The 17,333-nt window shown below is 37.8% G+C and overlaps 1 protein-coding gene across 2 annotated transcripts; it reads right to left on the minus strand.

Annotated features, from left to right (window-relative positions):
• Positions 1 to 1,474: 1,474 nt before the first annotated feature.
• On the minus strand, positions 1,475 to 16,302 carry PLSCR5 (phospholipid scramblase family member 5). 2 transcript variants are annotated; one of them, XM_004598813.2, is made up of 8 exons: positions 16,290 to 16,302; positions 13,090 to 13,271; positions 8,542 to 8,584; positions 6,828 to 7,048; positions 4,876 to 5,037; positions 2,859 to 3,020; positions 1,666 to 1,748; positions 1,475 to 1,578 (listed from the first exon to the last, which is right to left on the minus strand). In XM_004598813.2, exons 1-7 carry the CDS (start codon positions 16,300 to 16,302, stop codon positions 1,710 to 1,712), a joined length of 822 nt encoding a protein of 273 aa, XP_004598870.1. In that variant the 3' UTR covers positions 1,475 to 1,578; positions 1,666 to 1,709. The 2 variants fall into 2 exon arrangements, with proteins under 2 accessions (XP_004598870.1, XP_058517144.1); XM_058661161.1 differs by lacking the exon at positions 1,475 to 1,578 and having other exon boundaries at positions 1,710 to 1,748; positions 13,126 to 13,271.
• Between the last annotated feature and the right edge of the window lie 1,031 nt (positions 16,303 to 17,333).

Here is a 17,333-nt window from a genome sequence, read left to right on the forward strand (position 1 = left end):
TTTCTTGAGTCCCTGATCAGTCCAAATAACTGAGCCTTTTTTCCCCCCATAAGATCTATTTATTTATTTGAATGGCAGAGTCACAGAGAGAGGGAGGGAGAAATAGAGAGGTCTTCCATGCACTCATTCACTTTCTAGCTGGTTGCAGTGGTGAGAGGTAGGCCAGCAGGAAACCAGGTGCCAGGAGCTTGTCCTGAGATGGTTTGTGGGTGCAGAGAGCGAAGCAATGGAGCCATCTTCTTCTGCTCTCCTATTAGCAAGGATCTGGTTTCAGATGATTGGTTCCTAATTTCAAATGACTGACTTAGTAACAGATGCTTGGAATGTATAGTTTGACACTTGTATGTGTGTGCAAATACGGGTGGGGTTTGTTCTATTCCAAATCAGAGCCTAAACTGACATGCCTTTCTTATGGATTGCTTCGGACCCTGTTTCTTACAGAAAAGCCTGTGCAGCAGATGGTTACCCCAGCCCTTGGACTGGCGTTGTCTACTTGCAAAGCCAAATGGAATCCTTGACCGCATCCTATTACCTGGTCTGGCATGACCTAAACCTAACTGCTGTGTTCATCTAGAGTTCAGACAATAATTGGAAGATCTCTCCTTTCTCTGCTTTTCCTCTGTTTCTCAGCCTTTCAAATAAATGAATCCTTTTAAAAAAAAAGTCATGAAAAGGGGAACTATTATTTTTCACAACAAGGAAACTTAGCCCTATTGTATGTTCCGAAAATGTATTTATTGCCAGGATAGAGTAATTGGGAGGACTCCAAAATCATTAAAGAAAAAGATGTCAATAAGTTGAATTTACTGTAATCTCCCATTTCTGTATCTGCCTCATGGAATAAGACTTCATTTGGTTTGTTTGTATGTTGTTAAGTCTTGGAGTTGCCTATTTTTTTAAGCTTCCCTTCTTTAATCTATTAAATTTTGCTGAAAATAGATAATATTTTTGCTAAATAGTCAAGCTTTTGGGGACTTGAGAGTCTATTTATATGCTTATTTAAATCTCTAGGAAGAATCAGTGTGGAAAGCTTGCTTTGTTTGGTAAGTGTTAGCTTTATGTAGAGCATAACTCTGCCTCTTGCCCCTAAAATGACTTGATGTCATCTAACATTTGTCCTCATCTCCAGATAGTTTATTTGCCAAACTTTTAGCTCTTCCCTGTAAAGTAAAAATAAATCTCAGTACAATAGGAAAGTTAATAAATAAAGTAAAAAAGGCATCTTTTGAAAAATATATTTCAGAAATTCAGTCCTTTTGATTAGCAACCAGACTTAGTACCAGCAAAACTTCAAAGAGTTCTCTAAACATTGAATTTTCATCAGTGATGCTCCCAGCCTCGGTTCTCATCTTTCATGCTTATCATTGCAATAACTTCAAAAGGATGAAAAGAAAGAATGGTAATCTCTCAAAGCAACCTTATGCTCAGGCCAGTAATCATGTATTTAGCTGTCACACATTCATGACTAGATAATTGCCTCATTAAATCATATTTTAATAAATATAACAATTAACATTTTGTTACCAAAAAGCAAATACTCAAACCATTCAAAAACGAAATTCAGTACCCAAAGGATTTCTAGGAGAAAATGAAAAAGAATTAGATAGCGTCAAATATAGACATCTTCAAAGGGAAAGAGATCAGTTAAGCTTGCCTTTTACTTACTAGGATATGTTCTGCATATTTTATTGTTTTCGTCATCTTGCTTGTTATAATCCAGCCAGTGAATGTTCAAAGAACATAAAATCCTACAAAAGAATAAACTGAATATGAGTGAATTTACAAAAAGCCAACAATTAAGATCAAGAGTCTGACATGTAAGCTTTGATGATGTAAAGCAATTATATTTCCCATCAGTGTCCCAGCAACATAGGATTTATCAGTAGGGAAAAAATCAGAAAGTTTTAAGTTTCGTGATGTTCATATGTTGAATTTTCAGAGTTTGAATCACTACGGTTGACGAGTGGAAATGCAGGGCTGAGGAACATTTTGCAGCGTGGGATCACAGGTCACAGTTCATTGCAGAAAGTTGCAACAGACACTGAACTGTGAGTAAGAATTAGACACATCATCACAGACGCTCTGGCTGGCAGGTAGGTAGTCATCTGAGTAAGCGTTATAAAACCACACCGGAGGAAATGTGCACCCTGAGCTTTGTGGAAGCTGGGCGTTGTGAAAAGGCCATTTGGAATCCAGAGACCAGAGATGAGGTTACATTTGTTAACAGTGTTCGTTTCAGAGAATTTTCACAACAGGAGCTTTCTGAGGCTGATTTATCGTAAAGCGATAAAACATGGACATCATTTAAAAATTAAACGCCGGGGGTTGGACAATGCACTCTGCACTACCATTTGTTAAGTCAACATCCCATTTCAGAGCTCAAGTTCTATTCTTCTGAGTTTCTGATTCAGCATCCTGATGATGACTTTGGAAGGCAGTAGACAACAGCCAAGGGGATCGGATTGGCGCGTACCGGCCCGTTGCGGCTCACTTGGGGAGTGAAACATCGGATGGAAGATCTTCCTCTCTGTCTCTCCTCCTCTCTGTATATCCGGCTTTCCAATAATAATAAAATCTTTAAAAAAAAATAAGAGAACAGGTCAAAAAAAATCTTAGTTGAAAATGAAGGAAAACTCAACTTTTGGTAAATGCCTATTAGGATGTGCTGGAGTGTCATTCCCCTGGGAGAAAAAGGCTGGGGGGGGGAGGGGCGCCTGGAGAAGGCTTCTAAGTTGTAATTTCTGAAAAACACTGATGATACTACCAGTCTCTTAGGCGTCCCACGGTGGGAGCTGGAACTGACTTTACGGTGAGAAGGAGGAAAGCGAGCAGCCCAGACTCCCCGTGACCGTACTCACAAACAGAAAGCAAGCGCCAATCATCGCCGCTTTGACCCTCACGTCCAGATCTGCAGGAACATGGATCCCAAAGTTGTTCGCGTTTGTGAAGACGTCATTTACAAATCCTGACCAGTATTTGGAAATCTTCCCAATTGTCAGTTTCTCATTAATGGTTTTAATCTTTGAAAGGAAAATATCAAGCGTTAAGTAACATGGAAGCGAAGAGCTGGCTTCCTGCTGCTCAGCACTTTCTGGTCATGAGTATGCATTATGTTAGTTGTCATCTCTGGATGAATAATTCACATGATTCAGCCCTTTAGATAGAAGCAGATTCAAGCAGAAGCTTTTTCGTTGACATCTCCTTTTTCAGGAACTTGGATTTTCTGTTTTTCTCTGAGCTATCATAATTTTTGTTTTCGTATGCAAATAGTATATATGATTGCAATAAATAATTTAAAGGCAGACTACCACAAGATGGCAGCAGGTACATAGTTCAAGTATATGTTCTAAGCATGGAGGTCATTTCTTTACCTAAATGAGGTTGTGATTACAATTCTGCACTAAAAAATGAATTATCCACTAAATATATATATATACATATATATACATACAAATATGAAGAGATGTTTTTGATGTTGACTTTTTCAAAAATTAAATTAATTCATAGGTGCAATTTATAAACTGTAGAATTGTGTTCATGAGATCTGACAATTATTAACACATATAAATATTATCAGCTCTTATGAAATCAGTTTTATATTATATTCAGGCATTCATCATGCCGTTCTTTCTAGCTCATCTGGTATTCAGTTTTCACTTTGAAAAACCCTCTTGACTAACATGCCACACAGGCAGATTAAATCAATCTAACATTGCAGGCTGATCTTTCTCAGCTACAAACCTACCACACAACTGTATTAACTCTCCATTTACTTACCCCCTTTGCCATTCTGATGTCAAAAGTGATTTTAGTATAGATATTGCTTTCCATACGGTGCTAGAGGATATAAAATGGAGAGTTTCTTAGGACATCTCTGCACCTTGTATGAAGAAACTTCTGTGCTGTAGTTCATCTCCGTCATATTACTCTTAAGAAAATCATGCCTCAGGGCAGCTGACTTTGCACAATGTGTGTCGTAGACAATGTGGACTTTGTTCCCTAAAGCCCAGAGACTGAATGTCCTGGGTGCAGCTTATATGAATGAATGAAAAATAAACACACACTTTGAATTAGGTCACCTCCACTGCCAAAGACACACGTAGTAGCGACTCTGTTCAGATAATTCATGATCCTAGAGAAAGAATGTTGTTTTGCAACAAATTGCTCCAACCCTATTAACATAGATTTAAAATTTATGGTATTTATTGAAATGCCTTTCTGAAGGCAAATGTGACCTGGGATATGTGGATACCAGGAATAAAGAAACAGAAACATAATTTAGGCGATTCTAAACTGTATATATCTGCTTTTCATAGTTCATGTGCTATGACTCCACATAAATCAAACAAATCAAAATTGGATGCACTGCTATATTTTAATCGCAGAAATATTGATTAATGTGAAAAGAGAAAACTAAACAGTCATAATTTTTGGTGTCAAAGATTTGGCTGCATTTAAAATGACGAGACATTTACTATTTTAGGCAATACAATACACTGATATAGTGGTGCCAACAAAACACACAAAATTCTATTTAGTTAATATATTTTCAACAAAAGCTTCATTTGATAATCATTGCTATAGTTTATAAAAATATATTTGAATAACAATATTTGGATAATGCTTGTGCTGATTGAAGACAAGATATGACTAATGTGGAACTTTTTTTGCAGCATTTAAAAAATTATTAGACAATATTTTAGGAATCATAGATTATTAATGGCACTTACAATATAGATTTATTGTAATATTTCACAAATATATCATTTTCTATTTTATTTCAATATTATTTCATGAGTTGAACATTTTAAAAATTGAATTATGTTGCAAAAAATCAGGACCAAAATAAATCTTTCTCCATTCTGTCCGTCATACCTCAAAATCCACATCGCCAAAACAGCCACATGTTGTGCAAGGACCAACAATGTTCAAAATATCTTCTCTGTTTGCATTTTGAATTGTGAATTTAGGCAGAAAAGGGTCCCACTTCTGTGCAACATAACCAACTACAGTACCAGGAGGGGCTTGAATTTCTAACTGTAAGAAGAGATAATAATACAGTATGACTTCTCTAAGGTCATTATATTTTACCTTTAGTATAACGTCCATTTATCTCCAAAGAGTATACTATTATCCCTTTTAAATATCGACTATAAAGTATACAAAGCTGAGCCTCACCTGTTCTGCAATTCACTGCATTATTGACTTTCTGTTGCTGGACTCCAGGTTCAACAGCTGAGAAGCACCAACGCTCTTCCTTATGTGGGAGTGCTCACCTGTCCGGGCTTAACTGGCAGCCACAACGTAAAGCTCCCTCAGGCTTCCTCTAAGGAAGTATAGTGCATCTGAGGCTTTATCCTTTAGATTGGGAACTTCTAATTTTTTTTTCTGAGTTTAATTACAAATGCTTCTTGCTGAGTGATAGTTATCAAATGCCAAATTGATTATTTTGATTGCTGGCTCACGTCTTCCACAGTGCTGAAGACAAGCAGCTGCATTCTTTCTGTTTTATTTTCTTTTCCTTGTCCTTTTTTAAAGTTTTAGGCATTATGTTAGTGTTTGATCACATTTTTCTTACATATGCGTGCAAGGCAAACCCGACCCTTCTGTGAGCTAAATTAGGGATGGTATAAATTTAAAAACCGTTTGTTTTTGGAGGAAGGATCATCTAGCAGCTAAGCTGTCCCTTGAGAGCCCTAGACCACGTATCGGACTGCCTGGTTTTGAATCCTGCCTCTGCTTCTGACTCCAGCTTCTCACCACCACACACTGCGGAGCACCGATGATGGCTCACGCGGCTTGGACTCTGCCACTCCTGGTCAACTGGACTGTTTTGGGCTCCTTTTTCAATCTGACCCAGACTCAGGGCACTGCAAATATTTGGGAGAGAATCAGTGAATTGGAGTACCCACTTCCATCTTGATCTCTTTTTTCTCTGTTTTTCAAATAAACACGTAAAAATTTTGAAATTGTTTGCTTGTAATTCAAGCCACCTCTTCATTGTTGGATCTGTGTTAAGTTCACGTTCTTATTCATATGCAGATGAATAGTGCTTTTGGATCAACATGGTTTCAATTAGATTAAATCTAATTATATCTAGATTATTACATAGATCACTGCAAAAATTTGTTTCATTTTACTAAACAAATAAACTTCTGCCAAATACAAATGAAATCTACTCTTTCCCGCTCTTGCATGATGCCATGGTACTGGGGCCAGTAAAGAAGGCAAAAATTCTGTGTTCATACAATTGCATAGTGCCAATTATATATATATATATATATATATAATGCAATTATTACAGGTTCATTAAATAATGATGAAATTCTATTTTATAGTAACATAAAATAATTGAATTATTCCCTCTGGGACATTGACATTTTCTTTGCCAAACCTTGGGTAAATGGAATGTGAGATTGTGTTCTAAACGGTAACTTTCAACTACAAGAACATCTTAGGGAAATTTCACATCAGTAAGTACTTCTTGGCATTGGGTACAGTTAGAGAAGTCCAAAAGCACTTCACACAATGGTGGAATGTGTAGATGCTCCAATCACATGGCTCACGTGCAAACTCAGGAGGATGCATCTTAATTACATGAAGCATGAGTTCAACAATTCACATCAGAGAAGCCATCAAGCTTTCTGATTCCAAAAGAAAAAACACAGTGAATTACAAAATGCTCAAGCTGTTCTGATCACCAGGGAGAAACACAGTCATCAAAACAACTGAAAGATTAAGGGTCCCATATCGCCTTGAAATCCATTGAAAGAGGTGATTTCTGGTTGTACAAAGAAAACAAAAGGCACTCCGAAGCAGGGACTCACCTCTTGCAGGTAGCATGGGCACCAACAGCTGTTACACCTCAGGGGTCTGTTCACTGTGATCACCTCTTGACCCGAGTTATCTGTGATCCTCAGGGTGCAGGATCGCAGTGTGGAGCAGAAACTACGGTTGAAGCAGATGCTTTCCTCCACTGCGAAGTAAATTCTTTGTCCCAAGCCATTTTTAATTTCGTATTTGTTAGCGGTCTCAGTGCCTAGAATCACTATTGCAGCAAATACAATTTTTGTTTCATACAATATCGCTTTGCTCAGTATCAAAAACGTTGAATGCAGTAAAAGCACAGTGATGATTTATTTAGCATTTAATATCTTCACAAATATCCACTTTCATGCTATAAATTTTGGGGACTTAATCATGGAAAGCAAAGGAAATCCTGATTGAGGTTTATAATTTTGACTACTGATATATGACTTACTTTCAAACTAGTAGTACCAACAGTCTTCCACTAAAGAAGCCACATTATAAGGGATGATCTTTGGATTCTGGAGGCTAGTGTTGAGGCACAGGGATCAGGCTGTGACCTGTGATCTCAGCATCTCAGATGGTGCCGATCCATGTCCTGGCTGCTCCAATTCTAATTCAACTCCTTGCTAATGCACTTGGGAAAGCTGCCAGAGATGGCTTAAGTTTATGGGACCCTCAAGCCCATTTGGGAGGCCCAACCCTGGCCCTTAAAGTCATTTAGGAACTGAGCCAGTGGGAAGATCTTTCACTCTCTCTGCCCCTCTCTGCCTTTAAGAGAAATGAATGGATATTGAAGAGTGACAATAACAATGATTATGCACTTATGATTTAAATTATTGAAATGACTTGCTGTGATAATGGGAACATTTGTTTTTCTAAAATCTTCTGATAAAATATGTAAGGTTGCAAGGTATTTGAAATCGGTGAACTTCAGTTTTGAATACGATAGAATGTTAACAAGAAATACTCAACTGAGTTGAATTCAGTTAGTTTATACTCATTAATTTGTGTACTAGCAAACAATCTTGCTGTTTGGTGAGACAGTGGTAAAACAATAAAATAGTACCCCTTTGAGGCATTTTTGGTTATCTCAATCTTTTTTTCTAAGATATATTTATTTTTATTGGAAAGGCGGATTTACAGAGAGAAAAGAGAGAGAAAGAGAAAGTTCCTCCATCTGCTGGTTCACTCCCCAAGTGCCAATACAAAACCAGGATCCAGGAACTTCTCCTGGGTCTCCCACATGGGTGCAGGATCTCAAGGCTTTGGGCCATCCTCTATTGCTTTCCCAGGCCACAAGCAGGGAGCTGGATGGGAAGCTGGGAAGCTGGGAAGCTGGGCCATGAACTGGTGCCCATATGGGATCCCGGCACATGAAAAGCAAGGATTTAGCCAGTGAGCCATCATCTCAGTCTTGATTTTTCATTTCTATGATAGTAAGAAGTATAAATAGATATCATCCACATAAAATAACAAAAGCCATTTTTCCTCTAAGACTAAAAATAATTTTAGACTTTTAATGACCATAACACAGAATATTTGAGCAATTTATGCTTTAGTATTATCAAAATCAGACAAAACATTTTACCTTCAGCTTTTCTTTTAAAAATAACTGCTCTTCTTCGTCTATTCTCCACATTTGATTTTAATGAAATATTTACATATTGCACAACAATTGAAAAGGAAAATATGTTCATCAATTTTAGTAAACACGCAGTGAAATGTACTTACTTCCCAGAAGCTCCACCTGCTGGTGTATAATGATCAGGTCCAGCTGTTACAGGATGCCAGAAGGAAGTAAGAGGCATTACAACAGAATCAATACAAAATGCTGGAAGATTTGATTGTGAAGATTGAATATGCTATGTCGCAGTATGTGGCTTTTCCATATCCTCTATTAGGAAAACCGTTGGAAATAGATCACACTTGATGATGCAAAAGAAAGTGACATGGTTTTTTATCCAAGTAAAGACGCATAAAAAGCCTAAAATACCAAGGTAGGCTTGCCAATGATAACAGTAGGAATAGTGGTTCACTCTGTTATCTTTCAGTAGTGAAAAGAACTAAGGGTAGCTCTCCTGAAGAGTAACTGGAGCCTTCTGAAAAATGTCCAAATAAGGATAAGGATACGTCTGAGGCAGGGATGGACCCTGTTGTGTCACAGCAAGTCAAGTTACTGCTTGTGATATTGGCATTGTACACAGGCACGTTTCTATGCCGGCTGTCCGGACTCCCCATCCAGCTCCCTGTTGATGGCCTCAGAAAGGCAATGGGAAATGGCTCATGCCTCCGGTGTGTGAGTGTACGTAGGGTGCCGGGCCCTCGTTGCTGAGTCCTGATTTCCACCTTGCCCTGCTCCGGTTATTGTGGCCCTCAAGGAAGTGAACCAATTGATGAGAGATATTTCTCTACTACTCCCATCTTTCTATAACTCTGACTTTCACAATGAATAAATCAATGCTTTAAAAAAGCATGGCAGGAGTTTGGATGGCTTATCTCCCAAGGGTTGGCAGCTTGTCAGGTGTAATGTGTACTGATGTTAGGATGTGGTCAGGCCTTTAAGAGATGGGTCCTTCAGCAAGGCCATTATGTATCCACTGAGAGTAGGTTAAGGTCGTTTTCAGGAGCTCTTGAGTTTTTTTTTCTTGTCAATGAAATTTATTATAAAATAAATTTTGACCCCCTCAATCACTTTCTGGCTCCATGTTTCTTGATATGATCTTTTGTTTCTTTGTCAGCTTCCACAGTTGGACTTCCGCGCCCCTGTGAAGCCCTCCCCAGAGGCTTGCTAATCATGGAAACATACCTGTGATTCTCCAAAACTGTGGCTTAAATTAATCTTGGCTTTTTTTATATATATAAAGTTAGCCTGCTCCAGGCATTTCGTTACAACAGCAGAAATAGACATGGTTTAAAATGCTGTAATTTTTTTGTTTAAGAAGTGAAACAACATGATCATGACTTAAGGGCCTAGTCCTTGGATCCTTGGCACCTGTGTGGGAGAGCAGCTGGATTCCAGCTCACAGCTGAGAGCTGGCCCTGCCCAACGGCTGTGAGGATTTGGGGAGCACATACTGGATGAGCAATTCTCTCTCTCTCTCTCTCTCTCTCTCTCTCTCTCTCATTCTCCCTCTGCCTCTCTCTTTGGGGTTCTCCAAACCCCAGCCTATTCTCTATTTGTCAAGTAAATATAACAATCTTTAACAAATAAATAGTGAATTTCTGGCCCGGCCTCACACATTTGATTTCTTTCTACACCTATTTTTGCTTCAATCCATTCCTTCTGGTGAAGAACTATTTTTGTTAAATCTGAAAATGTTATTCTATGGATTTCTCATCCTCACTCTCTTTTGGACTACAAACAAAGCAAGACAAAACTATAAATACCATTAATGCCAACAAAGTATCAACTTAAGCAGAATAATGGTTATGCCACTAACGTGTGACAAAAAAATCAACTTTTTGTAATTTAAAATGAGGTTAACCTAAATAAAACATCTGGAGATGGGGGCAAACAACTATATTGAAAAATATGCAATGCTAGTTCCTTTTCTAAGGAAAATGTCATGGATGCATCATGAATTTTATTCGTGATTTTTAAGTGAGAGAGAGTGTGAGAGAGTTCTTCCGTTTATTGGCTCATTTCCCAAATGACTTGAGCAGCCAGGCCTAGGCCAGGTGGGGGCCGGGAGCCAAGAGCTGCATCTGTGTCTTCCCCATGCGTGGCAAGGGCGTAAGCACTTGGGCTGTCTTCCACTGCCTTCGCAGGCACACAGAGGAAGCTGCATCAGAGAGCGGGTGGCTGGAGCACAGAGCGGCACTCATTACCGGAAGCCGTGGGGTAACTTGCTATATGACAACGCCAGCTCCTAATATCATTTCCTTTATTTATAAGATTTTTATTGATAAAAGAATATAACTGACCTCTTTTCAAAGGTTCACAATTTATTGCTGAAAAAGCCTTTATTTGTGATTTGAGATATTCTAAGCAAGAATGAAATCTTAGGATAGACTTATTGGGTGGCGGATCTGTGTAGAATTTTAGCCTTGGGCACCTATGACACTGAGCCTTGAAGACATTTGACTGTTGTTGGGGATAAAGTTTTAGTCTTGAGGGTTAAAAACCATCCACTGTGGAGTGTATCTCCACAGTGACATGCAAAGTCTGTGCTTAATACCCAGTAACAGTTGTTTGTCTAATGGCTACCAGCCAGAAGAGTCTCCATGATAGATGTTTTGAGAGTTCCTGCTTTTACTTTCACAAAAACCATTAATTTGACATGTGAGCAAATAGTCTCAGAGAGATCGTCATTTGCATAGGATTATAGAGTTTATTACTGGTCAATGATTTTCTACCCTATTATTTTCTGACATTACTAAACGAACAATTGAGAAATTAACTCTCAAACACTGTGGAGTTTAGCAGTGATTTCTTTCCCCACTTTTACACTTGCTCTGTTAGTAACTTTTGATTTCTTCTGTGAGCAAAATTCTTGGATTTCAGGGACTTGCTTTTGGTTTACTTATACTTCGTGTCAGTCATCCTAAATCATTTACAAAGCATGGTCCAACTGGCCATCTACTCAGTTTTATTTGGGAATATTAAGCAGACTGAATTATATATTCATGTGTCAAGGCTATTAAAGCGCTCCTTAAATATGAATGTGAAGAGGTGAAAACACAGTGATAACCCACGGTACACAGCTTAAGATTCACATTCTTAAACCGGCTTTACAAAGCTCAGTGATTCATAGAATCATATATATCAAAACTAATACATTTGCATATGTCTTATGGGCTTTAATTCACTGCTTTCAGATTTAGGTGACAAAGTAATCATCCTTTGAGAGCATGAGGTAAAATGTTATTGACTATTAGGAGCAGGTACTTATTAATTTTAATTTCTATTTAAACTTGTGTTGAACTATGTATACAGTGATACTTCAGATATTTTAATAGGAGATGGGATTAAAAGATGAACTGCTTTTGGTATGGAATTTTAAAAAAAATAATGCATAATTTTTTCATGATAGGAATTTCTCCAAAATTGTTTTTACGTAGTGTGAGTAGATTGCATTTTTTTTGCATGAAAACAATGTATCTTTTCATTCCATTTTCCACAAACTTTTGAAGTGACTTCACATGTTTGTTTTCAAACTGTTCGTGGAAATGAGTTTCATAATGTAGGCACGCCAAGCATCTGGCTGTGGGTTGTGTCATCACTCATGGATGGAAGAAGAATATGCGATGACCATATGTGATCATCCAACCCCAGGCCTCCGGCACTGGTGTATCACATCTATACTTGGCAAAGCCTTGTCTGACAACATTCCCAAACAGCTTGCAGCAGTTAATCAACTCTAGTCAGCCATTACAGCTGATCCTTTCTGCAGATGGGAAATGGTAGGTTAGCTTCCCCAGCTCTTTTACATACCTCCCTAAGCTCTCTAGTCTCTAAAGTGCATTTGTCTGCCAGTGGGTTTCTGGAGCAGGCATCTGCAATTATAAACATTTTCCCAGGAACATATGCTACATGCAGCTTCAACCCTATCAGGCATAACAGAAATCTCTTGTACCTTCAGGGAATTAACACAGAGATTTGATTTTGATAAAGGAGATAGACTGTATAGTTTGAAAGAATGCCAAACAAGCTGAAAATTGCAGTGGGTGTGTTGATGTCTCAATATTAGTGTATTTTGAATCTTTTATGGGATACATGTAAAGGTAACAATAAAAGTAAATAGCGATTTCTATCCAGTGCCATGTAATTCAGATATTTGTTGATTAATTTGTTACAAGACTTCCCTCACTGATCACCCTACAATGTGTTGAACAGTCACTATATCCGTAGGGATGTGACACTGCTAGCAGAGTGACTGAGAGGTGCCACAGAATTAGAAGGTGATAGTGCTAACTTTACAGCTAGACCTGGAGGAGGTTCCTGATTCCTGCCTTTGGATTGGCTGTTGTGGTCACTTGGGGAGTGAACCAGAGGATGGAATATCTTTCTGTCTCTCCTTCTCTCTGTGGATTTGCCTTTCCCATTAAAAAATAAAATAAATGTTAAAAAAGTGAGGAAAATAGAAGTAGTAATGAAGAAAAACTTTTTCTTAATAAAATAAATAACACCAATATTTTATAGTTTCATAATCAATAACTCTCATAATCAATAACTCTCAAATTTGCAGTCTCTCAAATTCAGTTGAAAAGCAAGAGATGATGTTTGCAGTAACTTTAGGTAGGAAAGATTGTATTATGGATTTAAAGAGATAAAAACACCTGGCTTAAATAATCTAGACCAGGAGGCAAACTGACGGTTGGCAGGAAACCATTTGGTGGCGGATCCCCCGGCTGCCATCCTAGGGACGCTGGGTTGGATGATGAGGCATGCTGGCTCTGGTGTGGGTCTGGAGCTCCTGGAAGGAAGCCACGCAGGGCTGCGTTTCTTTGGTGGTGTGCATCTGCAAGAGAAAAACAGATCCATCCTTAGGTAAATTCAGTCTAGTCATTCAATTTAGTCTTCAAAGATTTCTAACTTTCCTTAAGGCAAATGGCACGTTACCTCCAGCTTTGTCTCCTTTCAGTGCCTTTCCTTCATTCCCTACTACGCACTGCATCACTATTTGGCTCCTAAATAAGACAAAAAAAATAATGTGGGAGACGACTGGTAGAATTGGCACCAAAAACTGAATTATGTGTCCAAAACAAATCACTTTAGGATTTATTTATTTGTCTAAAGGCAAAGTTTACAGAGTGGGAGAAGAAGGAGAAAACCATTCATCTACTGGTTCATTGTCCATGTGGCTGCAATGACCAAGATGGTATCCCACTGGAGCTAAGGGTTTAACCAAAGTCACCCATGCAAATTCAGGGGCCAAATATGGGTTCATCTTCGACTTCTTTCCCGGGTGCATTAACCAGGAGGTGCTGGATCAGAAGTGGTGCAGACCATACTCTAACTGGTGCTCAAACACTGGAAAGAGGAATTGCAATTGTAGTCTTAACCTGCCATGCCACAATGCTAGCTCAAGGTAGCTCATGTTTTGACAGCAGTTTAATATTTAAAAAAGTATAAATTCATAATTCTGTAACGGTTTTGTTTTTATAAAAATCAATCTGTTTACTATTGGCAGATAACTTTTTCACAATTTCACTCATCTCACAGGTGAAAACTTGTAGATGTTCCAATGCAACAAGTTATTGAGTATCTGGCAAGTGGTCAACATTCCTGACCTTCGTCTTCAGACAGTTGGATCTCACAGGGATCTGGAGTACTTTGATCTAGAAGAGATCTAGAAGAGCCCCAGAAGAGATCATAGAAAAATGATTTTTTTTGGGGGGGATAGACAACAGGTGAGTCTCCATCTGAGATTGCGCAAAGAAGTTATAATTCTATGATGAGTTGATCACATTTTCTGGGCTATCCATTCCCATTGGTGTAATCTTTGATATAGTTCTTGTTTGCTTTAGGCTGTGGAAAAACACCTGTTTTTCTAAAACTTCCAGGTCAACCTGTTTTTAATTTGTGTTTACTTATATTAATCCAGGAGGCTCAAAAATACTAAAACATTTCCTTGGTTCTAACGGCTTCAGGAACCAGGCTATTCTTTGGTGTCTTCATGCTGATGGATTTGCTTACATCATTTGTAAAATTTCTAATCAGTCTAAATTCCCTGGAACATACAATTGGCAGTACAGTTATAAGGGCTGGAGGAAATACTATAACAGGCATCTTTAAAAGATATGCCATGAAAAGCTGTGCACAAAAATGTTTTCTGAACATAATGATTATTCCATGAGTTACCTGCTTGAACAAAATTTCTGATTCAAATGGAAGTGATGACGTGTGTTTTAATGAGTAAACAGGATACGGAGCCACGTGCTCGTTCCATTCTGTGTGTTAACTAGTTTTGAATAGGTTGCCGGAGGAGTATTAGTTTTGTGCCTGAAGTTGTGTTTAGTCTGAAGTCCTTATTGCTAAACAGCATTGCTCTTTTGGAAGAATAATCATATTTTGATCTTAATATCGCTCTCTAGTCACACGTTTCTTCAAAGGCTCCGACCACCAGATGAAGAAGGGACTCCTTTGAATTTCCATCTGGCTTTGAATTTCTATCTACTCTTTTAAAAATGTATAACTAGCTTTTAAATATTTCATACACTCTGGAACTCTTTACCTTAAAGGCCACAGTGTTGCTGTAACTCTTATAAAGTGGTGAAGTGTTTCAAACTAAATGCAGTGTCAGTCTTAAATGAAAAAAAAAAAATACTTGTCAAGATTTTTTGGTTCTGTTTTTTAATTTGTCCTCAAATATATACATATATATATATGCCCACATATGTTTGAAATTCTTGATTTCGCTAATTCATGCACTTATTTTATATATAGTTTAAGTTCACCAGTGATTCTTCGGGAATTATCTCCATGAAATGCTGATGAAAAGTGAAAAGATGACCTCATTTCTCTTAAAATATTAGTATTTGAAAGTGTGTTTTCATTTATGATGCCAAAAAGCATGAACTAAATTGACCATTAATTTTAGCTAAAGACAGTATAAATGTTCAACTCTACTAACATGTCTGTAACAGATTAAAAGGTTTCCACCAATCACTCCGTAATTCTTATACTAAAACGTTTCCTTATAGCCCAGTGTAAATGGCTTATTATGATAAGGAAAGCATATTATAATTTGATTTTCATGCAAGTTTCACGTTTGAGTGACTTCGCAACTCTTGTAAATATTGCAATCACATGCATCTCTTGAATTTGAGGACATTTTAAAAGTATGACAAAAACAATGGTATTTTTAGGAACTTGAACTAAAATTATCAGCCTCCTCTCCCCAGAAATCCTGAATGTGTTTGATTAAACTAGTTACATTTTTTTCAATTCCTGTTTTTTTTTTTTTTTTGGCTCCTTAAATTGGACGTTTTATGCTTGTTAACTTACTATTGAAGAAATGTTAAAAGATTTTTTTGTTTGTCAAATCAGAAATGTTTATTTCTAGTTCATCAAATTTTAAAATTAGCACTAATGTGTGCTGTATTTTTAAAAATAATAAATGGCTTTATCACAGTTTGAATAAATGGTAAATTAAACATTGTTGAGTTATAACTTCACCTATGGAAAGTTTCCTTCAATTCCTTAAAACTTGAAAAAGCATCCTGTCCTTGTATCTGGCATTAAGCATCTCCATTCTGGCTTTGCTTTGTGGCTTTTCTTATTAATTCACTATGATTGTACTCATGATAACTGAAACATTGCTTACATCTGGATTTCTACATTCTATCAGCTAGAGTGTTCTTTTTTTCAATTTAATGTAATATGCTCTTGGGAATTAAAATATAAAAATTCTGGTGTCAAAAAGTAATACATGATAGCTTCTAAACTATCAATCTCACTGATTCTAACACCTCCCCAAATGTACACCTTTAGTCATATAAGGAAGAAATGACTAGCTGGCTGTATTTATTCTTACCTTTAGAGGCCATGAGGATGTCTGAGCCACTTCTTCAAAGGCAGCCAGTTTAAAAGAAAAGGCTTCTCTCGTAGCCAGGAGAGAAAGCCGCACACATAAAACTTCAGAAGTTGCCTGTCTACCTCGTGTCGGCTTCAGTTTACAAATAGCAGAGGAAGGCAGTGCCTGGCTCTATCTACAGGTCTGGGTTATTTTACTTTGGACAGCAGGGTGAGATGAAGCTATCGATTACCAAAGATAAACACTGTTAGGAAATGGTCCCTCGCTTGGTGACTGAAGCAGCAATGTAAAAACAAGGACAGCTAGACAGGAAACTACACAACATTCATTTTAAAAGTACTTTCATTTTATTGCCTTTAATTTCTTGGACTATGCACTTTCTCTTCCATTCTTACTTCAGAAATATTCCATTGGTATTTGTGTGTGTGTGTGTGTGTGTGTGAAGTTTATTTTTGTTGCAAAAGGCAGCATTTTGAAAATGTATTCAGTGGATAAATATGTATTTCTTCATCAACTTCTTGCTTTAATAACTGAGTTTTGGAATAGGGGTGGTAAAGCTCCCACCTGAGATGCTGACATTTCATTTCAGCACCCGTTTTCTCTACTCTTGTGCCAGCTCCCTGCATGGGTTTGAGAACTGAACCCATGTTCATGTGGGAGACCCAGAATAATCTCCTGGCCTCTGACTTCAGCACAAACCTTAAAAGAAACAGCAGAAACCCCGTCACTACAAATTAAGTATTTTATATTTGGACTTTATACTGCAGAGTTTTTCCTGAGAACTGAACCACCTCAGCTGCTTCTTCTATGTTTTTTTCTCTCTCTCTTTTTTCTTTTATTGGGGATTTATTTATTTTCATTGAAAAGGCAGATTTTTACAAGAGAAGCAGAAATTGAGAGAAAGATCTATCTTTTGACTCACTCCCTGAATGGCCACAACAGCTGGAGCTGAGCCAATCCAAAGCCAGGAGCTAGTAGCTTCTTCTGGGTCTCCCCAACAGGTGCATGGTCCCAAGGACTTGAGCCATTCTCATTGCTTTTTGA

This window comes from Ochotona princeps, chromosome 3, assembly GCF_030435755.1.
Source record: "Ochotona princeps isolate mOchPri1 chromosome 3, mOchPri1.hap1, whole genome shotgun sequence".
Lineage (NCBI taxonomy): Eukaryota > Metazoa > Chordata > Mammalia > Lagomorpha > Ochotonidae > Ochotona > Ochotona princeps.